Below are 27,982 nucleotides of genomic sequence, written 5' to 3' on the forward strand. Positions count from 1 at the left end.
TGCAGGATGCCAGCATACAGGCTCTGCCTTTGAACTGCATTCATTCACACTTCAGGACAGGCAGCCTGAAGGCAAAGCACCGTGAAAGACCTGGATTTGAGTTTTTCTTGGGAACACATGGGATTCCCCTCAAGAATATTGTTACCACCTAGAGGAGGAGGATCTTCCTCTTTCCTGCCAGAAATTAGTTAATGCCTAGTGTCCAGTCTCCCATTCCTGAGCCATTTCCAAGAGTCACGTTCATATCCACCCATCCTTTGCATCCCCCAAACCAGGCTGCTAGCCCGTATGCAGAGCAGGCACAGTGCTGCTAGTGCCGAGTAATCCCTTCCCAGTGAGCCGCTACGCTGAATGTGTCTGCAACATAATTACGGCCACTGCGCTGACCATAAAACCCTGCTGTCCAAAGATGGAGTGAGAGTTGGCCAGATAACGCTAAGATCTTTTCTGCGAGGCAGCATTCAAAGCAGTGGTGGCCTTTGCTCCCCATCTCAGCTACCTTCACAGAGCAAAGACCATCTTTTCAGGTGTCCACAAGCAGCAACTACGGATAACGTATGTCTTCAATGTTTGTTTGTTTGCTGCCAGCACAAAGACACAGCTATTGCTGTATGAGGAGCACATATACAGCACAAAGCCCCTCCATGTCCTCACACATGGGGAAGGTGCAGACCAGATCACAAGAACGCAGCAGAACTGAATTGGCTGGCGTGCCGCACGGTGGCACGGCGTATCTGCCAATGCACTGCTGAGCTTTCAGCAGCCATCTGAGCAAAGGCACGATCTCATGTGAGATATGTTTGAGGCGAATGAGATGGACATTCCTAGCAAACTCCTCCCAGGCACGACAGCCGCTCTCGGAGAAAGCACCAGGCTGCTCATCTGGAAAACCAAACAGAACAGGCACGGGGGACGGTGGAGGAGGAGGGACAACAGCCCACCATCAGAGATGCTAGAAACATGGTTAGAGAAGAAGAGTAAACCAAGAAAAGAGCTGGGCATGGAAGCCAAGGGTGAAGCTGACTTCAAAGGAGAAGACCAGCTGGCAGTCTTAAACATACCTGGCAGGCCAGAGTGGACTATCCATGTTTTGGCTTGGAAGAGAGAGTTATCCCGGAGCTGGGAGCAGACCACTGTGGTGGAGCACAGGCCGGGAGGTGAACTGGAGAGGCTCTAGAGCAAAACCAAAGAGGAGAAACATCAAACCATGACGGCAAACAGCAGGTTCAGTGGGACACACCAAGCCTGGGCTAGCGGCACAGGACTTGGGGGATGTTTTCTGGGGCATAAAGGTGGTCAGGAGGAAGCTCAGGGGTGGCACAGGATGCACAAACTCATGAAAGGTTAGTGGAGGACAGCAGACAAGAAGCATTCACATTTACATCAGGGAAAAAGAGAGCTGCACGCAGGAAAGGGGAAGGGAAGACAAGCCAAGGGAAGGAGGAAAACCACATATGTTGTTCCTTTTCTCTTGGAAGAAGTCAGCAAGATGCTTTGCAGAGACAGAAGTACAGGCAGAAGGAGGGGAGTGTTTGAGAAATAAGTTTTTAGGTGGTAAAAGAGTGGTGAGAATTATGGGTGGGGATTCAATTAAATGGGAGAAATGAAGGTTTTTCAGCTGAAAAGATAATGAAGCCAAAAGAGAAGAGGAAGAATCTGACCATCCCAATTAGTCCTTTACAACCAGGAGCTCAACGAGCTACAGAAGTAGCAAGACTTACTGTTTTGGGAAATGCTCTGGTGAGGAGCACCACCAACCATTGATAAAATACATTTCTCGCATTGCTGGGTTTTTAGGCTCTTTCCTTTTCCTTCATTTCCTCCAATCATTCTGAGCTCAGCTCCTTTTCTCACATTTGCAAGTGTTTATCTCTTCCAAATACTTGTAGACAGCTACCACATCTCCCCTCGCTTCATTTACTATGTGACTTTAACTAGAGATAGTAAAATGACAAAAACCTGAACAAACAAAAAGGCAATGAAACGACATGGGCATTTTGCTCCGTTTTGCAGGAAAGCACGACGACTCCTCTAGTTCTGAGTGGTGTCACTATTTTGTATTTAAATCATACACATTTTCCAGGCTTGCAATAAAACAAATGTCACGGCAAATAATTTCAATAAGGTTGCAGGCCCATATGTGCTCTGAGCATGTGTTAGCTCGTGAGCTTCAGAGCGTCAGAAGAAATCAGCAGTTTCGGAAAAGCAGAACTGAAGTTTCAGTCCCACAGCAAGGTGGCCATCCATATTCAAAGCCCGTCGTAGTGGTAGCTCTGTCCCCGTTACGGAGAATACGCTCCAGCGACAGAAAACATGGTTAGGGAAACAGCAAACCAGGCACTTGTCTCCAGGAAACCTGTTGGAATTTGACATTTTTGGCATCCTTTCACCCAACTGGGTTGAGATTTATCAAGGAACTCAAAAGTCATGGAGACAGCCCAAAAGGCAGGCTGATGATGGAATTGCAGAAGCCCTGTTTCCTTCAGAAATCAGCCTAGAAAACTAATGATTAGAGAAAGGGCATCACAGCCCGTTACTTGGCGGATGGATAAACTGGCCATTTATGTTTCAAGGTCTCTATCCCAAATGAGAGAGGCTTCTCATAATTAAAGCTCATGAGCTTGAGACTCATTTTTAAGGTGCCCTGTTCTGTTGATCTGTAAAACCACTTTAAAGGTTAAAACTAATTATATTAGATTTTAATCAACTCAGATTTGTTGTGAATACTGCTTTCAACTAGAGGAATCAAGTTAACTGTCTCTTACCTTTTTCCTATTTATATTTTAACAGCATTGTGCGAGAAAAATATGGCATCTTAATTCAGAAAGAATTAGCCATTTGCTTTATGTGGAAGTCTTCAGCATGTAGTAATCTCGCCCATATTCAGCCAAGCAGGTAAGCACAYGCTGAAGTCTACAATTAAAATCCTTAATTAAAGCCTTAAATTAAGCACATACTTAAATGCTTTGCTAAAGAGGGATATAATCTCTAACATGCTTAAGATAAAGTGTGTGTTTAAGTGCTTTATTGAACCAGTGCCTTCGCTACAATACAAAATATGTTTAATTGCGAAGCAGAAGCGGCGATAGGTGTAATCCCGCAAAAACCCAGCAACTTAACTGGGGAAGCCTTGGTGTATTTATCAACACAAACCACATGCAGCCCGTTCCGACAGTCCGTCCCTGCAATTTTACGGTGTATAAAAAACGATTCGCACGTGCTGCCGACGGGCTGGAGAGCRTGACGAGCCGTGCCGGTCCCACGCTGCGCTCGCGGCGACTCCGGCTCCGGCAGGGAAAGCCAAGCGACTTCCGCAGGTCCCGGCGTCACTTAGCGCACGGACTAAGTGTCGCTCGGTTCACGAGCCGCTGGCGGAGATTGCCTCTTAACCTCAGGTCCAGCGGGTGGCTCTGGGCTTTCCTCACTGCCCGCGATCCAAGCCCTGCTCCAAAGACACGGTTACTAGTTTCRTCACACGCTTCCCTGCCGCGTTCCTCGCTCCGGTACCCCAGAGCTACGCCCCTATCAACGAATTGGCTGCAGATCCCCTGCAAAGGAAAGCGGGGGCAGAAGTAGTGCAGCTTTTCAGATCTGGAGCTTAACTATGCTCGTTCAAAACCACCCCTCGTTTGGGATCCACAGCTTGCAACAGCCAAGACTTCGGTTTTGTTTCATTTGCAGCAAACGTATGATACTATCAAACGATAAAACATCACGAAACCAGAAAAGTCTAATTGTAGAGCATATGGGGGTTTCCACTAGAACACCCCAACTCCACCTGGAAAATGATCGCTCCAGTGGGCAGCGCCTGGGAATCTAACGCATTTACTGTAGAGTAAATGTGTAGCATGACAGTTTATCAAGCCCGACGACAATTTCGGCTTCAGAGCGTCTAAGAGCCGCTGCACGCGGCATAAGGCACGGTCTGCGCGTCGGCTGTGACTTAGCAGGGATGAAACGTGAGCCGAACGCTGCGTCCTTGCCGGCACCGGTCCCCAGATGGTCGTGTTTGCACTGCGTATTGCTGATTAAAGGGGTCCGCGAGGCCCGGAGACACGCTYGCAGCGGTGTAGGAGGCCTCCTGGCCTACTGATCCCGGAAACACTGTCGTTTCTAAGTTAGAAAAATATCTAAGAGAAGCACTTCTGGCTACCGGACAAAAAGCAATTCCCCAGTTTTTGGTATTTACTTTTTTGCAAGAAGAAGGAAAAAAAACCCCACAGATGATTGAAAATCATCACCAGACACCCTCTAGAGGCCTCAAGCCTGCAAACACTTCAGCACCATCCGGTTTCATGCGAATATTCCCACCTTGCGCTAACTCACTGCGGCTAACGAGACCGAGGGGGTCAGCGGCCGGCGCACCGGCGCCGGGACAGCGGCTCGGCGGGAAGCTTTAATCAGCGATCCCGGCACCAGCCCCTGCACCGGGCCCCGAAAAACGTTTGCACATGCAAGCTGCGCCGGCGCAAGCCAGCGGCGAGGCTCGGCGGGGGGAGCGAACGCTGCCGCCAGCCTTTTCCTTTTCAGAAGGGACGCGCAAGCAACCCAACCAAGGCGGCGCCACGGCGTGTGAACCGAAAGGCTCTGCAGACCGCGGACCCAGCTCCCGTCCGCGACGGTTGCCTGCCCCGTGCCGGCCCCAGCTCCGCTTGGCGGCCGYGCCGCGAGCCCCCACCACCGGCTCCCGCGCCTCTGCCCCGCGAGCCCGCCAGCGCGGCGCCCGCCGCGAGATTATCCGGCTGCTTCGGGATCCCCTGAAGTCACTTAAAACAAGACACAAAGGAAAAATCCCAGGCTTTGGGAGCAACGCCTGCGACGCCGGGAAGGTTCGTCCCCCAGCCGGCCCTCGCCACGCAGACAGCCGCCCTCGTTAGCGACATTTAGAAGCCTGGGGTACTAAATTGCGTCCTCATTAAAATCTGCTTCTGCTTTCTTTCCCAAGAYGAAGTCACTGGGCCCTGCACGCAGATCCACGGCGGCTCACCCAGAAGTTACGAGCGTTTTAATTAGCRCTCTGTGCGTGTAACGTCGGTGCGTTAGATGATACGCACAAAACCACTTCAGCGGGTCCTTTTCTGTAGCACTGCTCAGGTATATGAAGCCTCTGCTGTTCAATTAAATATGTTTTATTTGGGTAAAAGGTGGTGGCTTTGTACATTTAACAGCTGCCTCATTTTATAGGGTAATTTTCACCATCTTTTACCTTTTTTTTGCAGGGGAATTTATCCTCTTCAAGGATGGTAAAACCTTTGCCTTTAAAAGGCTGTAGCAGAGGCGGCTACATTTATCCTGCTAAAACTTCTGAGGAATCTGCACATCATAAATCTCTCTGCTGGGACTTTAGAAGCAAATCTGGACCCCAAAGGTACAGTTGGAACCTAATTTACTTGAATCCCGCTCGCCAACACTTCTTCCAAAGCCACAATTCTCATAGAACATCCCTACGCAAACACCGGGAGGAGATGAGAGTTTATTGAAAATCGAGAGGATTCATTAAATGTTCTCACAGAGAACTGCCATTCCTTCGCTTTGGTGCATTGACCCGCKCCTTGTTTGGCAAATCCGATCAAAATGCTCCTAGCTAATTGCCGCTTTTTAGATGGCATTATTTTGCAGGTTTTGCTAAACTTCAGCTCGGTGCCTGTGTAACCTACGGTATTTTTCTGCCTTGCCAGCCTGGACACATTGCAAAGGGGAGCTGCCTCTTCTCTGCCTCCTTCCAAGCGCAGAGGGCACCTGAGCACAAGTCATAGGCACCTCGGTTGATCAAYGTATATGTATATCTGTGGCTTTGTCAGGACTGCAATAAATAACTAACCCAGAAACCCATCGCATGGGTTTTCTGCATGCATTCCCAGTGCACGACCGTGGCCGGCATTGCAATCGGGCCACGCTTGGGATCACCGGCTGGAAAAAGGCCAATGGCCAAATGGAAAGCGGCAGCTACCGGAATGGAAACGTCAGCTTGTGCGACCTGGTTTTGGCTTTGCAGGGTCCGAACACCAGAGGTGGATCCAGAAACACTGCCGAAGCTCGGTAATCGATCATCCACAGTGCTGGGAAGCAAGATCCCTCCCACACCCTCGGCGGCGTGGCATGAGTTCGAATGGTCTTAGGTGCAAGGCTGGATTTTAAGCCCGTCCATGGCAAGAGACTCCCACAGCCTCTGGGATCGGTTAGTTTGGACGCATCAGGGAATCCGATACAAGCCTTCTTYGGGGGGCTGCTTCGAAGTTTATCATCAAGACCGTGCCAGCAAATCTACTAACCATTTGGCTGATTCGGTTATTTGGATCAGGCCACGCGTGTGCTCGGAGYGGCGGCAGAGTCGAGGCTTTGGAGGCAGGATATCTGGCAACGAGCTGCAGAAGCCCCTGCTCGTTAGCCCAGCTGGACACGCCATCTCGCCCTCCGCCCTCAGCCCGGTTCGGAGGCCGCTACACCCTCCCGCTCGATTTTGCCTTGAAATACGCGTTCCCCCAGGCAGCGCTCTCCAAGCCCTGCGTGCCCCCGGGCCTGGGGGGGACGCACGGCCGGAGGTGCCCGTGGGCCACCACACTCGGGGTGGCAGCCGTCYGTGCCTGCACGCCGTCCCCTCCACGCAGAAGCCTCGCCAGGACCGAATCCCGGGYGCTGAGGCAGTGCTTAAGTGGTGGTGACGGCACGTCACGGGGGGTCAGCGACACCACGGGATCCCTCCTGCCTCCAAAGCACTTCCCGGGCTGCACGAGGCTGCGCTGGGCTCTAATCCTGCCTTGCGCAGCCCTGCCGAAGCGAGGTTATTTTGCATACGGTTACACGCAGCCAGAACAACAAGGGATTTGCTCCTGAGCTGCTACGCGGCTTTACTGGATAATTCACRCAGTTTATATTGTACCTACGCTGCTGGACTAACCGAACGAAAGCCTTTGCTTCCCGCGGGAGGGCAGCGCGGCCCTGGCACCTCTCGCCAGCCGTGGGCAGCACCTCGGCTGAACCGCTGGCGTCGCGGCTGCACGCCGCCGGCTGCGGCTGCYGCCCCGGTGCTGGGGCCCCCCGCGCTTGCGGCAGCGCAACTGCAAACCCCACAAGCTTGTAGGAGCRGTGAAAGCAGGTTCTGAGCTAAAGCAGCAGAGCAACCTAGTCCTGATCGTGGAGGCAGCCTGAAATAGCAGCTCAGAGGAGCATCGGCTTCCCCGTCCGTCCCACGGGACTCCCGTTCCCCCACCCAGGTCCTGTTAGCACCTTCCCTGCAGAGGAGGAGGAGGAGAAGGAGGAGGAGGAGRAGGAGGAGGGGGACACAAGAGGCCTTTGCACGCCCAGAAGATGCCCCCGGGTGCTGCCTGGCTCCGCTGCCAGCAGCGCTGCCGCTTGCCGCGCGGGGAAACCGGCAGCAGCGCAGCGCGGCTCGCGACGGCGGCAGGAAGGCGAGCGGGCGGCGAGGCGGGCCGGGGACGGCGGGAGGCCCGTGGCTTGGCGCCCTGGGGCAACTGCGAGCCGGAGGCCGTAGGTCAGAGCAGGCCTGAAGCTCTGCCTCACCTTGAGCCAGCTCCGCCTCGAGTTTGGAGAGCTTCCGTGTCGGCGCGGGACTCGGCGCTGGAACGTCGCCCCACCGGCAGGGGCGTCGCTTGGCGCAACAGCGTCCCGCTTTCGACGCGCACCGGGCGCTGAGGGGCCGGAGSGGCAGCGGCGGTGGCGGCGGCRGCAGGCCCACAGAGGCGGCAGAGCGCGCGGCAGCTACGCGTCCCGCACAGCTCGTCCAGGCGGCCGGGTCAGCGCGGCTCTCGCAACGGGAGCGGACCCGAGGCTGCCCGCTTTGCCCGCAGGCAGCAGGCACCTTCAGCGCCAGCTTGGGGCAGCCCGTCCTCGAGCAGCRCTTCCAACAGCCGCTGCAGGCCGATGCCCCCGGCCACCACGGGCGCTGGCGGCCCAGCGCTCCCGCGACTCGCTCCTCCGAGGCGATCCGGGCTGCGGGCCGCCAAACGGGGTTTTACAGCGCCTGCGGGAACCACGGAAACCCTGCCCTGCGCTGCGCGGGGCTGCGGGACGCCCCGTCTCCTCCGGGGACCCTCCCGAGCCGCCCGCGTCCCGCCTCGCGCCGGCGCTGCCCCCCGAAACGTCTCGGGGCCGCGCCGCCCTTCCCCGCCGCCCGCGCCACGCGACGCGCTAACGGCGGGAACGGCAACGTTACTTCTAAGCCGTTGCCAGGCGAGACGGGCGCCCAGCTCGCAGGCGGCGCTGCGGGCGCTTCGCTCGCGGCCGGCTCCTTCCCCCGCCGCTCACGGCCTTCGGGGCTACGCGGCTTARAGAAGAAAAAGCGATAGGGAAACTTTCCCCGTCCTTCCCGTCCGCCTCACCCACCTCGGTCTCGAACGGGATGCACAGTAATTCCCGAAAGCCCGGTTAAATCCGGCTCGAACCTCGAGCGTGCGTGGAGGRAGAATCTCTTCCGATGATCTCCGAGAGCAATGATTTGCTTAAAGAAACAGCTTCTAATATTCAATAAACGGCAGTTTTAATTTCTTCTTCATACATGATCTTAAAATGAGATTTTTAATTTTTTTATTTATTCCATAAACAATATAACAAAACTCAGCAAGTTAACAATATGACGTTTTCACCATACAGAGTCAGTCACAAATATTTAAAACCTTTGCAACAAGAACAACAAAACCAAAAATATTACAAGAATAATTTACAAGAGGATCTATAAAACAGCAAAGCGCTCACAAATTTTCCAGTTTCCTTTACACAATATCACTACACTCTTTCACAACATTTCTTTTTATTACAAAATTCCCAACAAAAGTTTAATTTTTTTCTTTGTATTTTGGTTTTTAAAACCAGAAACTTTTAAGTATACATCCTTTTATTAACACCCGAAGGTGCAAAAAAAGGGAAACCTCACACATACAAACACTTCACAGCACTTTCCTAAGAAAAATATACACTTACAAAATATTTTACAAATTGGCACACTTAAAAATATACAAGATTTTGTAGGCGTCTTAGAGTGATCCTTAAGAATTATACTTCAATTGACTCTACAGAATATTTATAAAGCTTATTCTAAAAGAAAAAAGGCAAATAATTTCCAAACATGTTAAAATTGCAGTGTAAAATGTTAAACAGAAATGGATATGTTACATTCATAAAAAGGGCCATTTCATATTTCTTAAACGCTCGAGGGGGGAGAAAAGTTTCCGTTAGCACCATGAAACAGTAGCAACGTACTAGAGAGGTGCCTCTGGAAGTTAACTTAAGGAGCGGTACATTCAAATCTCTGCAGGCAGCGGTCGAAAGGTCCACGGCCGGCGCTGCGGGCAGCGGCACAGAGCATCTCCTTAGCTTCCTACCCTGCTTCCCACTGGGAGTAAAAGACAAAAGGAGTTTAACTGGTATCGCGCTTTGTTTTTCGTTTTAGTTTAAAGTCTTCCCTTTGTGCTTTTGAAACGTTACTTTTTTCTCTCTCTCTCTCTCTACCTATCGAAGGGCAGCAGTGAATGCAACTGGTTTCTCGTCTCCTTCCGCACCAAGTGTTCAAAGGCTCAGTAAACGCGTCTAGCAACCCGAGCAGCCCGCGGGACGGAGGGCGTCCTCCTTGGTTTACATCCAAATTCCCTTAGATGGCTGTTACTCCACTGTCATTAGTGTCACTTGTTTACCTGAGAAACGGATTTGAAAAGCCTTGCTTCTACCACAGACATTGTACTTTGCTTTTATTATCATTATTATTATTATTGTTATCAGTAGTGGGTTTTTTTGCATTATTTTACACGCTGAAGAGCTAAAGAGGCACGTTCTCAAATAGATGCCAGCGGCTTGAGCCCTGCAACTTCCACCGYGCTTCCTGGGAGCTGCACAGGCACAGTCCAACACACCGAGTTGAGAAGGTAAGAGCAAGGGCCTGCTCCTGCACCAGCTGAAGTCCACGCGCCTGGTCCTCTTCTCCTGACCCTGACTCCAATGGAGCTTTTTTTTTTTCTCTCTTGACTTAGGCGATCCAGGAAAGCACTTRAGCAGGCAAGAACCTCACCAACCAACATGTGTTGCAGCACACGCTTCCAACCAAGCCTCTGCTGAAGTGCTTTGCTAGATTTGGACCTCTGAGAAAGAAGAAGGTGGCCCTGCAGGTATAAGATTAAAATGCTTCAAACATGTTTCTTTTGGTTCTTGGTTGATTTGAGCTGTAATGCCAAAAAATAACAGCAATCTCGATTAAAAAAAAAAAAAAAAAAAAAAAAGCCGCGCAGCACCTGTTTCACAAAGCAACCACCACSGGGCTGAACCTGGCTTCAGCCTTTCCTCTCTGCGCAGACCTCGGCGCAGCAGGGTATTAAAGCCCCCGGCGAGGGAGAGCCCCTCCGCCGCCGCGCTGGCTTCCTCCTCGCAAAACACCTTGCTGAATCTGCTCGCTAATTCAGTATCCTTGACCTGTCTTCCAAAAATTACTCATGCTTCAAAAAAAAAAAAAAGAAAAAAAAAAGAGCCAACACGCAAACCTGATAGACTTGTTTTTGCATTTTCCTCGGATTCCCCCTCCCTGGTGTCTTCCTGTTTGCAAAACCTCTATACGCAAGTACCTCCAGCAGAACTACGGGCACCGGGGCTGGGCCGGCTCCCGGCGGCTCGGCCGGGTTGCGACGGCGCCTTTCCCACTGGCGACTTGCTGCTTTCTGATTTAGCTGACGATTATAACTCACCAAAATGGAGACGCGCCAGCACGGTACGGTTTAAGCGGCCCGAAATACTACGCGATTTCTACAGGCTCTTTCACACAGAGAACTGGGAAACGCCTCTACGGTGGGAATGCAATAAAGTACAAAAGGGATTTTAGGGGACGTCGCAGAATAAACACCTCTTAGCGGCTTGAATCCATCTCCCCGAATAGCCAGAAGCCCAACTGAAAGATGAGAGAGGAGGCCGGGAGCGTCCCGGGGCTGGAGAAKAGGATGTGCCTGGAGCCGGGAAGGGGCGACGCGAGCCCGGGGCCATCTCRGGGTGCGACGGGAGGCCGGAGGCAGCGCCCGGCCGAGGAAGGGCGGCAGCCTACCGCCCAGGCCCTCCCTGAACCGAGCGCAGCGCCACAGAAGACCGAAATTCAGCCGGTTACATGGGGAAAAAACGTGTTTATACGGCAAAGAATGAGGCAAAGCTGGAAAGCGATGAAATTCTTGAGGTAGCGATAGACAAGTGACAACTAAAATTAAAAGGGAGGAGGACAAACGTTTGGCTCAAGGCAATTGCAGAAGTGACTGTTTTGGTAACCAGGTTTCGGAGAGAATTAGCAGAGGGGGAACTTTTTCAGACGCAGAGAGGGGCCAGTGGCGCGCCGCGAGGGATCTGGGCTCTCGCAAGTCATCGCGGGCAGGGATTTGGGGGAGGAAGCGGGCTGAGAGCCAAAGACGGCAGAGAAACGGGAGCGACAGCAGGACCGAAGGAGAGCGCATCAAGGCAGCTGGTATTTGTGATTAACACCGTCCTGAAACATCTGGTAGCTGGGTATTCATGGATTTTCAGCATACAATAAAATAGTCGATACGTTTTATGTCTTATATTCATGCCCTATTGCACATTTCTCAAATGCAATAAATATTGCTATCTGTTTCAGTACCACGTACTTTATTACGAATCGCAGAATTGTCAGGTTCAGCACAAATGACGCGGCGCAGGCCGGCAGACGTGTGCTTTCGAATGACGGTTCTGGGTCAAGAAGCRGCAAACTGCCGTTTCCTAGCTCTGGACCGGAGCCGTCTCCACGGGAGCAGCAGCCGGAGCATCCCGCAGCACAGGCGGCAGCCTGCCGCCAGCCCCTTCAGCGCGCGGGAGCGCACGGAACGCTGCAAGAACCAGGGCCGCCAGCGCCGCGGGAGCCTCCAGCGCGCGGGCCCTCGCCTCGCTGGGGGACACCGGCGACGCGGGGGGCGGCAGGGCGGCGGGCAGCCCAGCGCCCGGGGACGGAGCCCCAGCACGGCCCTGGCCGCGGCCGGCCCCAGACCGGACCGGACCGGACCAGACCGCCCCGCGCGGGGGCCAGCRGCCGGCTCACGCCGGGCACGAGCACGGCTGCGTTCCTCCCTTAGACAAGCGAACCCCCGGATGGTCTGCAGAGGTGCTACGAAGCCGGTCGCCCGTTAAATAAAATGAAATGTCATTGCTGCGCTGTGCTGGAGTGCGGAAACGCGTGCGAGCTCTACCCCAAGGTTTGAGTACCTGCAAAAGCTGAAAACATTTTGATTCCAAATCACCACTTTGCAACTCCACTTCAATTCCAAGTGTTCAATTAGAAACAATCTGCTTTTTTGCTAAATTAACTTAAAACGAGTGGCTTAACCGCTTCTGATGTTGCCCTAGCGTTTCCTGCTCGCAGGGAAAACCAAGTCGAGTTCTGTCCTCTGCGAAACACCGCCTCTAGGCTCACGACTGGTGAGAAAGTGCTCRATTGGACTGCTGTTATTAAGGCTCCTCTTCCTCATCATTTTCTATTGCATAAATGTGTCCTAGCCTTACAACCCTCGGCTCCCAACAGCTCCCCGTTAGCAGGTCTCTTGCATATCAAGGTTTCATAATAAATCAGCAGCAAAATGCACAGGCTCTCCGTTGCACGAGGAAAAACCGTGATTTTTTTGTTTCCGTGATTTTCTCGGAGGGCGAGGGTGTGGTGAGTAGGGTTACAAATAAGGCCTTTTGATAATACATTTAGCATTCAACACTTAATGCTGTCTTAATAAAGTCCAGTCATGTATGATCCGGCCCTGACTGGTGAGATCACAAATAGTTCCATTTTTTTCTTATATTATGTACTCAGTCAAAGTAAAGGTTCAGAGCTGTGTTTAAAACTAATGATTTTGCTTTCAAAATTTCAAACTATATTGGCATCGCAAGGTTAGACATTTAGGAAACACCAAAGCCATGATATGAGAGCGCTTTTGACAGGCTCTGCATCAAAAATATTTAAGAAACTACTTAAAATAAAAGTAAATAGCAATAAATGTATGAAACATTAGCTTCGTTTTTATAACTATTTTAGAATTTATCCCAGGTTATTATAAAATATATAAAACTGAGATACAAAGAATTAGCAATGTAACTTTGCATTTCAAATGATCTTCAGCTACAGGTTTTGCTTTAAGAAAACAGACACTTGAAAAGCAGCTGTTTTGTAGTCTCTAGATGCAGACACTTGAGTTCCTGTCAAACTTACCTTGAGTGATTTTTCTGAATTCCTCCACCATTTCAACTCTCTCCTATAATGAAACTCAAAATTTCACCGTTATGTTTTTCTGCTCATGATTTTAAAGAGAGGACGTTACAATTTCCCAGCATCAGTTTCAAAGTTCCTTTTTTCTGCTTTTTTTTTTCCTRTTTTTTTTTCCTTTTTTTTTTCCTTTATGAGCTTTAAACCACAGGGTGAATCCATGAAATGAGGTAAGTAAATTTGGCACACTTTTAGTCATGTCCATAAAACTTTTGGTAAGTTGTATAAGTGAACAATATTGTTTTCATTGTGAGTTACAGGTGCTTTCAAAGGGGGTGGTTAGTACATAATAACTGGAATGTTTATAGTAAAATCAAAAGGCATAGCTGCAGAAAACACTCACAACCCAATGTTGATAGAGAAGTAAAAATATATACAATACAGTCACTTGTTCATAGTTTGGCACAATTTTTTGTTGTTGTTGTGGGTAATAGTGCATAAACTACTGTACAACAGTATGACTTTTAAAACAGTCTTTCACAGAGAATACCAGATTAGGTTCGCTTTCAAAGAAGAAAATCCCACAATTGCAAACTCTTCATTTCAGCACTTACATGTCAACGTACCACAAGGCATATTTTGAAAGGAACAAACGAACGAACGAACGAAAAAAAAACCAACGCAAAAAAAAAGGGAAACAAACATCAAACGTCTTTCTAGAAAAGGGAGTCTCTTCTTCAAATACAGGTAAAACCAAAAATGTTGTTTCTGCTTTAAGAAGAATGGAGTCTGATTCCCTGCAGAAAAACCAAACATTTTATGCCATCTTAGTTAGCTTGTGTGGAGTCACCACGACAGGATCATACGCTCTAAACTCGGCTATAGTAGATGAAGCTTTATGATGCAGGTTAGGATATAAACAGCAGAGGGGGCTAGAAAGCACTCAAAATTGCCACATGAAGCTCAATTATGAATGAGTTTCTCATTTGCGAACTAAAGAGCCTTTAGTTTAGGTATCTTGGCTTTTGGATGCATAACCTCTTTTTTGTGTTTTATTTTTTACAAAATGTTCAAAAAAAAGTCTTTCCTTTTCAAAACCATTAAAAAGAGCATGTAATCGTTTTCGTTTTTGTTTTTTCCCCCAATAAATAAGTAATTAAAAACTGAAGAAGCCAAACAGCAGAAAAGAGTAGCCTTGTTAGTTTTTTAACCTCAGCCAAGCCAGAAAATTGGTCATTCTTTTAGGTAGCTTGCAAGTAATAAGTATTTTCATGCATTAAAAAAAAAACAAAAAAACTGTAAAAGGGGAATGTCTTTTTCATGCAACTTTTGCTTTCAGGAAGGAAAAAATGAGGAACAGCGGGCTTAGCAGGTAGTAGGAAAGTTAAAGGGGCATTCCAGCCAGTTTGGTGCAGCATTACCTCAGTTTTTCAAAAGAAGCTGTCACAGATGGGTCCTTATGGGTCTGTTCACGGTCTGTTCGCTTTATTTTACAGTTCTCATCCCTCAGTGATTTAGAACTTGATTTATGACGGTACAGTTTTTTATGGGTAGGTCCGTTATTGCCTAAAGTGCTCAGGTTACTATAGTTTTTATCAAAAAAGGGAGAGTGAATGTCTGTATTGTACCCAGTCGAACAGTTGGGGCGACTGGGATCACAGGTTGTGGCTTTGCCGTTTTTGCTTGAGCCCTTGTTTGACTTGTGATTCTTTGCCGTCCCTGGAGAACTGCTGTTGGCCTTTTTCTTAGACTCTTGTGAGGTCCCTGCCAAAATTTTTAGGGTTTTCAATTTCAGGCTGTTCGATTCAGGTGACCGGAATATATCTGGCACGCTGTTATGGCCAACAGGTCCCCACAGGGGTTCGATGGAGGCCATCATAAACCTCTGAACGTCTGCCATTCCTGATGCAATGTTGGATAATATATTGGAAGGTTCCTCAAACTCCCTCTGATCATCATCCAGGAGACTGTTAGTGTTTCCTATGCTAGGTTCTGACCAGCCTGTACCGGGGTCCTTTCCCAGTGACCACTCACCGGATAGTCCGTTATGCTTCCCTATTTTTACAGCGGTTGGGCTGCAATGCTGAACGCTCTCGGCGAGTCCCTTGGTCGTGGAGGCCGCGTTATTTAACTGATTGATTGCCCTGCTGCCAACTGCTTGAGCCTTTTCCCCATTGACTCCTGCCGCATTTTTCCCTTTCCGAGTTGATTTGGGTGTCTGCCTGGAATTTTTACCTTGCGGCTTTTCCGTTCCTTTGTTGGTTTTGGGAGATTTTTTCCTAGTGGTTTTCTGGGAAGAGCTTTGGTTTGTACCCGCATTCTTGCTGGATGAACTTTTCCTCTTAGATTTTGACACTTTGCTATTGGTGCTAATTTGACCAGATGGCTCATTAAATGTTGACAAGCACGGACTTTTTTCAAGAAGGCTGACAGAATCTTCATCGTTGAACATATGGAACTGAAACTGATGATTATTTAAAGTAAACCCATTATCTGCCTGCTCCTCAGTCTGAAGGACCCCACAGTTCCACTTGACCTTCTCAGAACTGTTGAGAACAGCCTGGGTGCTCTCCTGAAAGCCTTTCAGGGTGCCCAGAGGTTTGGCGTCGGAGCCGGTTATCTGCGGGGAAAGGTTGGGAGTGTCTGGAGGAGACATCTCCGACAGGGAGGACTGACGGAACTTATCAGGTGTGAAGTTGGAAATGTCTAAAAGGTCCGTGGACTCCTTCAGAGGGGTTATTTCATCTATGCTTTGTTGGATCACTAGCTTGGGGCTGCAGTGGGCCAAGAAATCGTCATTAATATCATCTTCGCCGTCCTTTTCACAAGACTTTAAACTTAAAGAACTGTAATTGCTAGAACTAACTGACAATGAACCCACTGAATCAAAACTAATGAGTCTGCCATCATCTGTACTTAGTGTACCTCGTTGGAAATGAAAGCGCCCCTCTCCATTATTAAAATGACATGACTGATAAGAATCATCAGACTGCACTTGTTGGTTATCCGGCAAGTAATTTTTTTGGTAGAGCAATTTGCTGCTATTCAGATTTACTTGACTGTATCCAGAGGCTGGGAGGTTGTCTGCGCCCGCTGCGCCACCAAACTCGTTTGACAGCACAGAAGCCTCCCTCATGTCACTCGGAAATTCCTGCTGGTTGCTGCCAGCAGCCTTGTTCGCCGGCCACATGCTACCGAAGTTGTTCTGCTCCATTTCCAAGTGGCCAGGTGACTGCTGCAGCTCCGACTCCGAAGGCGGTGAGAGCACGCAGCTCTGGGAAGGCTGCAGAGCCGAGAACGGCTTCTCTGCCTGAACGATGCTGGGGAGCGAATGCTGCTGCTCGGAGGGATGCTGGGTGAAGTATGAGATACCAGTGTTGCTTGACAAATCAGAAGCATCTAACAATGTCTGCAGATACCCTCCGGGGATCAGGGGTACATTGGTGGTGATATTAGCAGATGGTAGAGGCTTGTCTGAAGAGGAGGTGGATGGTAGGAAAGTAGCATTTTTAGCAATCTTATCCTCATGGCACTCCGAAAGATGGGAGCTGTCTGAAGCACAAGGAACATTTTCGTCCTTCAAACGAGCTGCAGAGTCCTGGTTTTCCAGAGCCGGGGAGCCCTCCACCRTACTGGCAGCAGCTTTGATTTTCTTGCATTTCAACCTGGCTTCACTTTTGAATTTGATTCGGCGGAGCACTTTCCTCTCCGTCCCCTTATATTCCCGYTCCTGCGATTTGCATTTCACTGAGGCGATGCCAGTGATGTCATTTACATGTAATCCGTTTGCACAGCTGGGGGTGGCGATGGCTAACGCCTGCAGCCCTTTCAGGCCCGCGTCCTCCTTACTGCTGCAAGGCTGCTTGTGATCCGAGGAGCAAGAGCCCAGCTTGTTCACCGATTGCTCAATGGCTTTAATTCTCTGAATCCTGTGCCTGTTTGCTAGCTTGCATTTTCGCTTCCGTGGGTGAGGGAGGAACGAAGCATCTGAGCCGTTAAGATAGAAATTCTGCTTGTGGTAGAGAGACGATCGGAGCAAATCCATCCGGCTCTGCTGCCTCTCCTGCCAGAAGCCCTTCAGTGGGGCCAGCTTTTCATATTTGCTGAGCAGCTCCTCGTTTAGGGTGACAGTCGTCTCATTGGCATCCACTTTGCTCAGCTTCACCAGCATATGCTTCTCCCCCTTAAACCTGTTAATGATGATGTACTTGATGATAACGGGGGGCTCCTTGCGAGAGACTTTTCGCCTTTTCTTTGGGCACCACTCATCGTCGTCTTCTTCCTTGGGCCCGTCCGGGAGCCACTCCTTCTTATCCAGGATCTTCTCGTTCTCGATGGAGTCCACGTCGTACAGGTAATCATCGCTGTATCGCACTTTCCTCTTCGCCCGCAAGCCGTAGTTCTGCTGGATGAAGGAATTGGAGTGTTCCCTGGACAGGTAGCGGCTACAGTCCTTGATATCCCGCAGCACGTCGTAGGAGGACTCGGTGCAAGTGCTGTCGTCACTGAACTCCCCGGAGTCCTCCGTGGAATTCACAGAGTCCAAGAAGTGGCTCCTTTTGGAGCCCACGTACTGCACCATCTCCGCACTGTTGCACGATTTATTTAAGGCAGCTTTCTCCTCCTCCTCACCATCCTCTTCCTCCCCGTCCTCCTCCTCCTCCCCCCAGATGATGCCTTCTTCAGATTTGAATTGAGAAGGGTCGGTGGCACCACCCGGCCCCCTTTTCAGGGTGCTCCTGCTGTCCCTTTTAGTGCAGTTGCCAAACACGCTGGGGAAGAAGTTGAACTGGGCATCCTCTTGTAGGGCGGTGGTCTTCTCCCGCACATTGTCCTGGAAAGATTCGTATCTAATCTTTAAGGAGCAGACGTCRCTTCCCAAGGTTGAATCATCATCATCAAACATGTAATTATCCACATCTTCCTCCGAAAACAGATTTACAGAAAGCTCATTTTTGGAGCAAAGGTCAAGCAGCTCAATTTTACTTTCGCTAATGAAAGATTCAAAATAGCCCCATTCCTGGTTGGGATTTGTTAGTAAAGGTTCCTCACCATTGCATTTGTCTAGTAGTAATCCCTCGTAATAATTTTTCTGAGTGGGGTCCTCTGAATCACTGTCAGATTTTTCTGCATCCCTTTTGTCTGCTGCCCTCGATTTATGCATAGGGAAGCTTAAAAGCTGGTCTGAAAGCAGTTGATCCCCATATCTCATGGTTTCTCCTGTGCTCATGCAGTGAATCCCTATATCAGAGACTGAACAGGTGTCATAATCCCTATTTATATCACCCACTTTCAGGCTTATTCCTGGCTCTGCATCAATGCCGTCCTTTGATTCAATAAAGCAGCCCAGACAGGTCCGGCTCGGCTGCATCAAGCAGTCACCAGTGAGAGCTGACATGCCTCCGGGCTCCATAATTGTGAACGGAGCCTTCTCGCAGTCGCCTGGCAGGGACCAAGAGCTCATGCCCTTTGTCACGCACGATGTAAGGGAAATGGCGTGCGCGGAGGAGTCATCCGAAGTGTGCTCAGGTACATCGGTGAGCCTCAGAGGAGAAGGCGGGCTCAGCAGACAGGGCTTCTTTGAAGTCAGAGGAGGCAGCGCTCGGTGGCACGCTTGATTTTCCTTCTGAGCTATTGTCAAGGCTGGAAACGTAACCACAGCATCCGCAGCAGAGCAAGGCCTCTCATCGCTGGCCAGGTCATGTGATTCTGGAGGAATGTAAAGAAAAGGGAGGAAGGAAAAGAGAGAAAAGACAGAGAGTTTACAAACCTCGCGATTCGGCTCCGGCTCTTTCCCCCTCTGCCCTTCTCCGTGGTCTGGGAGGTGACTTTTCCTAACCTCCTCTTTGGGAGGCGGCAGGCTCTTCCCCGCAAGATCGCAATCTTTCATTTGTGTATCTAATTAATCTCACGATGTACAAAAACCAAAGAGGTAAACACGCCACCCCTGTAGCCAGCTGGAATAGGTACAAGATGATGTTTAAAAAAACCCAAACCATCCGCTCTTTCTTTCTAATATACATACCGTTACCTGGATACTGCCTTTCAAATCTGACACAGTTATTAAAAAACAAAACAAGCCTAATAAAAATGTTCCCATTAACATTGAAAAAATTAATAGAAAAATAAGATTCTTAAAGAAACAAAACATCCCCCTGCAGCGTCTGCAGCCTAAACATACCTGAACTGCATTACTGCTTGAGCGTCAGAAAGTTATATTTACTTTTAATACAAGTAGTTGTTTTGTCACTGTCCAAGCTGAGAGAAACACAGAAAGTAACACAAAGAGTTTAAAACAATTCTTACTATAATTGTTATTATTTTGCAATTCTTCCCATTTTTCCTAATCTGCAGAATGCCTTTTCCATAACATAAGGATTCTTTTTATCTAAGGATTTTTTTCTTTTCTTTTTTTTTTTAACCTCATAGCACTATTTTATGGCAGAACAAAATTATGAATATACTTTCATCTGACTTCCAGCTCAATGGATGATATGACCCTTGAAATTTAAATACAATGTCTTTTCATGCATGAACATGCTCTGATATCTCTTTATAAAAAAAAAAATACACAAATGCGTGCATTTATGATATCCAAAGACCTCTGCCAACTTAGAGCTGAATCCTGATGCTTTTATACTGGCACACATCTAACCTTTTTGATAATTTCATTTAAATCAGCAGGGCTGGCGGAGTGATAAGGTTCTACTCATTGCTAACAGAGGGGTGGAAACGCCTGATGCGGACCCAGCAAATACAGAAAAGAGCAGCCACCAGCAATGCCACGAGGATTTTGTGAATCCAGTGGATATAGTAGGCATTTTCGGAGAAGGGACAACCACTTTAAAATCCAGCTGAAGCACCAGCATCACAAGCACAGGGCACACAGAGAGATTTGGCACCTCCACGGTTATTGGGATCGCCTGTGACAAGTGCTTTTATTCAAAACTGCTCAGAACGCTGAATGTCGGCCTCAAATACTGCATTCAATACACAGAGATACTATTCTATAAATTAAACTCTCTTATTTTTTTAAGGTTTGTACCTGTATGAATGAAATTGTCTCCTGTGAAGTACAAATGCCAAAACTTGATTTTCTAGGGCCTGCACTGTCCTACAATCAAGAGCGTGTTCCATTAAAGCTCTAAAGTAAACGATACTCCAAAATGACTGCAGTTAAAAATCAAATCAACAGCAGAGAACCAAAAAGGCCTTTTCAGTTTTAACCCAACTACAGCCCAAGAGCATATGGGTGGTCTTAGAGGAAAAATACTGACCCATCCTGCTGGGAACCAGCGCTACAACTGTGCGCTGCATCCCTAACTGTGCACGAGCAGCCTAAAGGCTGCTCTCAATTAACCGCTGCCAGCACCACAAACTTCAGTTTGCAGTTAGGGTGCGAGGATGCAAAAAGCATCAGGCACATCCCGAATTTCAGCAACAGGGAGGGAGAGAGCGGCGTCAGAGCTGCCTACCGGGCACCACTGCCTTCGGAAAGGAGAACGGCAGCTCTTGCCTTGCTCACCGCCTYGGATTCAGCGCCAGCTCCTGCACAGCAATGTTTAATTAAGGCACTTTTTAAGCCCCGTTTAATTGAATTCTGGGGAAGCAGTGTCAGGTTCTAGAAATCAAATCTGTCTTTATTGTCCAGGTAGCCACAGATTTTACTAGGAATCAGTAGATTAGACAGGCACCACGGCTAGAAAATCTCCTTGTAGCTCTAGCAGCTCTCAGCTGGTGCTTTACCTTATTCATGTCTAGATACACTCAAGCAGAAGATGAGCTGACACAGGCAGACACATTCAAAACCCCCTCATACAGGAGAGCGCAAGCAAATGTTTTGCCTGCCACTAGTGCATGTTCCGGGGGCTGCCGGGCACCCGCGTGTCTCAAGTCACTCCTGGTTTTTGGATAACAAACGCAAACAAAATTTGCCTCTCTACGTTTCCATTAGAGCAAACCTTGTTTTGATAAGACAGAAGGGTCTGAACATACAAGACAGCAGAGGACTGAGTCCTGAATGTCCAACAGGGTCAACTTGATACATAAGCGTTTACTTATATATTTTTATATATTGCAAGGTTTATAGGTTAATACAATGTCTAAAAACCCAGGAAATTAACCAAACAGCTCCACAAAAATGTTGTGAAGAACAAAAATGTCAAGCTTTGCCTCAACACCAGAATGCCGCAGAATTTACTGCAGCTCACAACTGCAAGGCCAAATGCCTCGAGAAAATGCTCAGAGGAATTTTTATTTCAATCAGGTTTTAATTAGTTATTGCTTTTGAAAGCAAGCATGGAATAGATTAGATTGACTAAAGAAAAAGTTAGATACTTCAGGCAGGCTCCTAGAAGAGGCTGATCATTCTCCACCGATATCAGTGAAAGCTGAAATGACTTAGTAGTTCAGAGGATCATGACTGCGACTAGCAGCATGTGTTTATACACCGAAGAGGTGGCCAGAATCCTAATGGGATCTTCAGCCAGCAAACTGAAAAGATCTGCGCTGCTGAAACGATCACAACAGCACGTGCAGCTTCAAAAAGGCCCTGAAAGCAGCAGAACTAATGAATCCTGCTTTCCTTGCACATCTGTRTCCTACGGTCCCGTGTGCCCATGTGGCACAGAGATCTCCGGGCTCACAGATCAGACCTTCCCTCCCTGTGGGTGCTAAGTTGGGTCTGTTTCTTCTACCCAACCTCTGCTTTTCCCCAAATTTGTAGGGGCTGAGTATCTTCCAGTGAAATTTGGCTGAGATTAGCTAACGGCTTCATAAGGAATCGTGAAGAGAGGAAAAAGATCCCAACAGACAGAGGGGCAACGTGATCTCATATGAGTTGTTTCCCTGAGAAACCAAGCAAAAATCCATAATTCAAACTGCATGTGCACATAAACATTTCCAACTATGCATATGCATGGGCAAAAGTAGTACTTGTTAGACTTAAAAAGCTGTAGATTCATAGCTGGAGTGACATCTTTGCAGAAAATACCCATTTACCCTACTGCTCTACATTTTAGAGATACCTGCAAACCACTAAAATTTAATACATGAAAGGAATTAGGAAAATAAGTTGGCTTGCAAGTTGTCGCTGCTCCCTCATGTACTGTAATTAGGTTCCTTACCATTTTCTTTCACCCCATTAATCAGGATAGTTTCTTGGTCTTCTGAGGCACAATCCTGCTCTTGTTGGTCATCCATCAATTTAACCTCTTTCTGTTCATTCCATGCCCCACTGCATCTGGCCAACCTGCACATTTCCAGAAACATAACCACAGTCAGTACAATTCCCAAAATCGGCTCAAGGAACCGTGAATAAAAAATAACAATAAACCCCCCCMCACACACACAACATCACATGCTGCCCCTTCCCTGCTTAAGAGGACAGATACTATTTATTAAGGCTACCATATCTTCACCTACCCCCTCCAAAAGCTAAGCCCAATGTATTTCAGCAGGGTTAAAATGATATAGATCACCATTTCCTTCCCCAAAGGTCTTCTTTAGACCTTTCAGTGGTGCTCTACACTTCAGCAACATCTTTCACATCATCTTAAATTGCTTTACAAAAACAGGTGCACATTATTATCTCCACTTAGCAGATGGGTTAGCAGAGACACACAGAGGAAGGGGCTCACCCCAGGACAGACAGGGAGGAAAAAAACTTGAGACTTTTAGGAGAAACATATCCATAGCCTCATTTTTCATTTTAAACACTTCTTCATCATCCATCCTCTGGAATTTGGCCTTGTCCACATGCCACCTACTGTTGTGCTCACCGTTCCCTGTTAGCTGAAATTTTATCTCAGTTGCATGAGCACCGATCTAGACTGACACCCTGAACTTGCTGGGCATTTCTTCAAACCAACAAAACGGAGGTCAGAATCAGGCCCATATTTTCTCCCTTTCTCCATTAAAGATGCAGAAATCCATCCAACCCTTGCATGAAAATGATGGGCTGTCCAAGAAGTGCAAGACCGTGCAACGGCAAGACGTGCTCGCATCCCCGCGCATGGACCGCAGAGAGCACCCGGCACCAACGCTGCCGCATGAGATACGCCTCCCAGCCAGCAGGAGCATCACAGTTTCACCTCTTTGGCTGTAAATTAAAGGCAGAATCTATTTTTTCCTTCTGGCAACTCAAACTCAACTTTTTCTCTCATGGAATAGGTACGAGGCTGAAACACAGTTTTTGTTTTAGGGTGGTTTTTTTTTTCTTTAAATCAACATTTGTCAATGTCTGATCTTCCCACAGTATTCACTGCCCTGGGTTCAGAACAGGAACTTCATTCATATTCAGATTTTCGGTGGAGTCCTCTTAATTAATGTGAAATCTTTACAACCGTCTTAGTGAGTGAAACCTTCACTGAACTTAAAGATGTTGTGACACCAAGAGTAAGATAAGAATAACAAGCATCAGTAACTCCATTCCTTTGCATATTTAGAGGAATATTTAACTAACCCTGAGAGTTTTACTTTGATGCAAATCCGTGTTTCAGAGCTCTCAAAATGAGAATCAGTGTGTGCAAGTCAGACTCCTCGCTCTCACCAATATCCACACTCTTCTCAACACCCCGGTCTCCTACTGTGGTTGACAAAAGCTTTCTTTCTGGAGCCAACGCATTCAGCGGAAGAATCACTGACATATTTTAACAGAAGCAACTCAGATCATATCTAGCAAAATTCCAAATCACAGATCATGCATCGTTTTGAGTATTTACATGTAACTTGCAGAAGATTAACTTTTAAGTGTGAAAGCTGCTCTGCATTTTCCAGGAACAGTCTACAACATCATGCCTCCTTAATAATATCTCCTGCCTATTAAACATATGTTCAGAAGAATCAGAGGCTAAAGTACTAAATGAGCCAGCACGGCTTCTTGGGAGTGGGCTGTTTGCTGTGTGAGGAAGAAAAGCTGAATTAAGTAAGGAGCTTAAATATGTTGTGATTAGATAAATGTGTTTTGTGCACCTTCGTGGTTTTCCAGGTGGAAGATAAATGTATTAAGATCTTTCATTTCAATTAACTGCAGGCAGGTAGAGTTGGACTGGAGGATATTTGGCTATGCACATTTACAGATTTGAACTCTGCTCACGTGCTCACTTCAAAAAGCACTCAAAAGAGCATTTGTGGATGATCTGACTGTCAGGTGACATCTTCAAAATACAGAGGGTTATAATCAACATTCCTGTACACTCTGATCTCCACCATCTTTCTGAAGCGCAGAGGTGATACTCTAATAAAGGCTTATTCGGGCAGGATCAAGCAGTGGCACCACCTCCTTCCCTTGAAGGAGCAGGACGTAATGCGGAGCAGAAATCAGCCCTACAGCTGTAAGCGAGTGCCTCTCCAGCTCCCGCCACGTTGTCCCTCAGACTCAAATCACGTAACCAGCCATCGCGCAAGAACGGCTGAACTGGACAAGACTGACCCACCGCTTAGTCCACAGGCTCAACCCTTGCTGACAGTCACTAGTAGGTGCAAAGCGAAAGCCCTGCTCTAGCCCCTCAACTTGTAACGATCTGTAGCTAAGGGACTTCTGGATTCACAGAGTATATCCACGCTTTATTCATTTGCCTAACCATTTTCTACCTTGTTTACAAGGCTGGCTTCCACAACATCTTGTGGTTAGGCATTTGGCAGTTTATGTGCCGTGTAAGAAAGGACCTGCTTTTGTTTGGTTTGAACCTGCCTTTCCCCAAAGGACGGGCAATGTTTTCTCATTTTGCAGCTCCAACAGAAATATAGCCTCAGTCCTAGAGAGGACTTGGAGTATGACCATCATATAAATATTTAATAGTAATATTTATATTCATAGGGAGAATCATAGCAATATTTTGAGCTATCCAAGTATATAAGCCAAATCAGGATACTACTTGGCTTTTTCTCACTGTTCCAAGCAAAGCTTAACCCTCAGGAACCACGTTAGGGGGTAAGAGATGATCCAGTGTTGCTGTAGAAAGCTTAATTCTGCAACAGTCAAGTCTTTGCTTTATGAGCAAAATGAGCTGAGACCCATGGTTGTGTCTTCCATCTTCCTGCATCATTCAGAAGCACAAGCACCGCCTCAGTGCTGGCTGCTGTTTTGCCGGGATATACCTGTTTATAACAATTTGGTGTAAAATGCCACAGGTGGCCTGTTTGCAACCGGTAACGTAATCATAGCCATATTAAAATAATGGCTTGCAATGAATAAAACATAGAACAAAAGTGGAAACAATAATTCTCCAATAATGTAAACTTGTCACTTGCAGTGCACAAACCATCTCCAGAGAGAAAATAATAATGCGGACATAAAGCATTTTTAAGAAAGCATTGCACGGTTACCACTGGGATGTCTCCTGCAGAAGAAAGGCGCGAGGCCTCCTTACTCGCGAGTACGTGGATCTGTGCCTCTGCCTGCTCGCCGCTTGCTGTTTTGGTTGTAGCTTGCAGAGTCTGCGGTTTGATTGCAGTTTGTATTTCTCAGAGTCTGTCTGGGAGCCGCGTGTGTCGTAAGTGGGATTTGCAAGTGAGTATGTGAGGGAGGCTTTCTGCCTTTAATTACTTCTGACAGACAGTTAACTGCCAAACTTCAGCGAGAGAGCAGGGCTAATTTGGGCAAACGACTGTGGAGCCAAGCAACGGGCAAGCAGGCGGTCAAGCAAGCGGAGGCAGGAAAAGGGAGTTCATAGGTGGGAAGTCTGTGGGATTTTTCATCTCTTTTTATTATCGTTTTTAGCAGTATGTGTGTATAAGGGGGAGGGAGGTGGACGCAATCCAAAGATGGGAAAATACGACAAAGACGATGAAATGTAAGAGTTAAGGGGATGTGCCTGTGCATAACTATTTACATAAAGAGCACTGACTGAGATAACTCGGAGAAAAAATCTGAGCTCTAGAAGCAAGCTGGAAAGAACAGGGGATCAGCTGGGGATCTTCGGATGTGCCTGAAGAGAGAGGAGGTGAGATGAGACAGGCAATTTAAAGTTTGTAGGGACCCGTTGAACAAGAGGACCTTTTAGGAGCTGCGTGACCCAGGAAAGGTCAGATCCCACAGGGAACGGGAGGGAACACGAGCTAGCGCGAAAGAAAAGCTGACAAAGGGGCTCAATGCATTGGAGAACAAGAAGAAACAGAGGACCGGGAATAACAAAGAGGAGAAGAACAGCTGGTTCCCTGAAAAGGAAAACTAAATGAAGGCAGAGAGGAACCAAGGGCGTGGGGTATAAAGGCTACAGACAGTGACTATACAAGGGGTAGCGAGAGTGCAACGAACACAGAACCAGCGGCAGGCAGGAGAATGAAAGGGAGAGGATATGAATTTCATACAGCGTCAAGCCACTGAAGATATACCTGACTGAGGTCAAGCTATTATGAAGAACCGACAGGAGGAAATTCAGACGCCAGCTTGAATTTTATGAACTCGACTAGAGGTGGAGTGGATTGAGGAAGATGACGGCAGGCCAAAGAAGACGGTCCAAGATGCGGAGTCAGGTGAACTCCAGTTGATCCTCTAGGTCTCAGGAGGAGGAGGCAGAAGCATAGCTTAGCAGATTGTGCTATAAAGACAGTTTCAGGAGGTTCAATCATAGGGAAGACTTCTCTTGATTGCACTATGTACTTAAGGATCTGCTAAGATCACAGCTGCCGTAAGTGAAAAAGATACTGGCTAAAAAAGGAGACTGAAGGGAAGAGGTCTCAGAAAGAAAAGAGTGGGGCCAAAAAATAACCCAACTAGTTTTAAGTGTGAGCTGGACAAATGAATGGACAGAAGGACGGGATGCAGTTGCCTGTGACAGCAGTACAGGGGACTCAGTGACCTAGAGAAATCCCTTTCAGCCGTCTGACTGATTTCAGGTGAACCTATGCAGGATTGTAAGACCCCCTAAAACCCCTCAGCATCACAACTAATTCTCCATTCCGTATGTTCCCTGTAAATTTTCCCACTACGGATGCTAATGGGTTGTCCTAAAGCTGTTAGTGACAAGCTTTTTTGCAGAAGCCTGGAAGAATAAAAATGCGGCACTTGGAACTGGTCCTCCCATTCCTTGTGAGCTGATGTCCTTCAGCCCACATGGCCACATAACCCAAAGCACTTTTTGTACTGTTTTAAAAACCCCGTGTGATACTCAAGAAGTTTTATGGGGATTGGTATTGCTGGAGTCGAGGTAGCTGTGTCGGCGGACAGATGTGGTCAGAGAATGAAACACGATTCCCAAGATTAAGTTCCTCTAGCCCTCGCTGCTAATAGTGATCCTGCCACGCACAGAGAGGGCACTGCGTGGAACACCTTTCCATCGGTTCTTTGGAGGAAAGGACTTGTTTCTTTTCCTATAAAGTTAAAGACTGTGCAACGCACTGCTAACACAAGCAACGTTCTCTGTAGAAAATGAAATCGAATGGTGCCGGTGAGCCAGAAAACATCCTTCTCCTCCAGTATTGCCCGTGGCTGACCCGAACAGATGTTGATAGGGTAGGGAGAAGAGTCAGCCACCTTGCTGCTTCCAGAGGAGCCGGGGGGCCCCCCTCCAACATCGGCCCAGGAAGAAATTCTGTCGAGGGACATGCTGGAGCCATTTCTTCCCCATCAGGACTCCCTCTGCAGACTCTTCTTTGGGAGGCAGCAGTGATTTGGCTCATGGCGTTTTTCAACGAAAGCGGTGCTGGTCTCAGTGATGTCCTGGAAGCTCTTACAGGGGACAAAGAAAGCCAACTAGCCATGACCGCCACGTAATCCAGTGCTCGGCTGCTTAACTGTATATCCATGGCTAGTTGAACATCTCCTTGTTCATATTTCCTGAGCACCAGCATTATACCGTT

The 27,982-nt window shown here is 48.0% G+C and overlaps 1 protein-coding gene across 1 annotated transcript; it reads right to left on the bottom strand.

Annotated features, from left to right (window-relative positions):
* Positions 1 to 14,597: 14,597 nt before the first annotated feature.
* On the bottom strand, positions 14,598 to 22,381 carry NEXMIF (neurite extension and migration factor). Its single transcript, XM_026086341.1, has 2 exons — positions 22,306 to 22,381; positions 14,598 to 18,889 (listed from the first exon to the last, which is right to left on the bottom strand). The coding sequence occupies exons 1-2, from the start codon at positions 22,379 to 22,381 to the stop codon at positions 14,598 to 14,600; spliced, it is 4,368 nt and encodes a 1,455-aa protein (XP_025942126.1).
* Between the last annotated feature and the right edge of the window lie 5,601 nt (positions 22,382 to 27,982).

Source organism: Apteryx rowi, unplaced genomic scaffold, assembly GCF_003343035.1.
Source record: "Apteryx rowi isolate R43461 unplaced genomic scaffold, aptRow1 scaffold_69, whole genome shotgun sequence".
Classification (NCBI taxonomy): domain Eukaryota; kingdom Metazoa; phylum Chordata; class Aves; order Apterygiformes; family Apterygidae; genus Apteryx; species Apteryx rowi.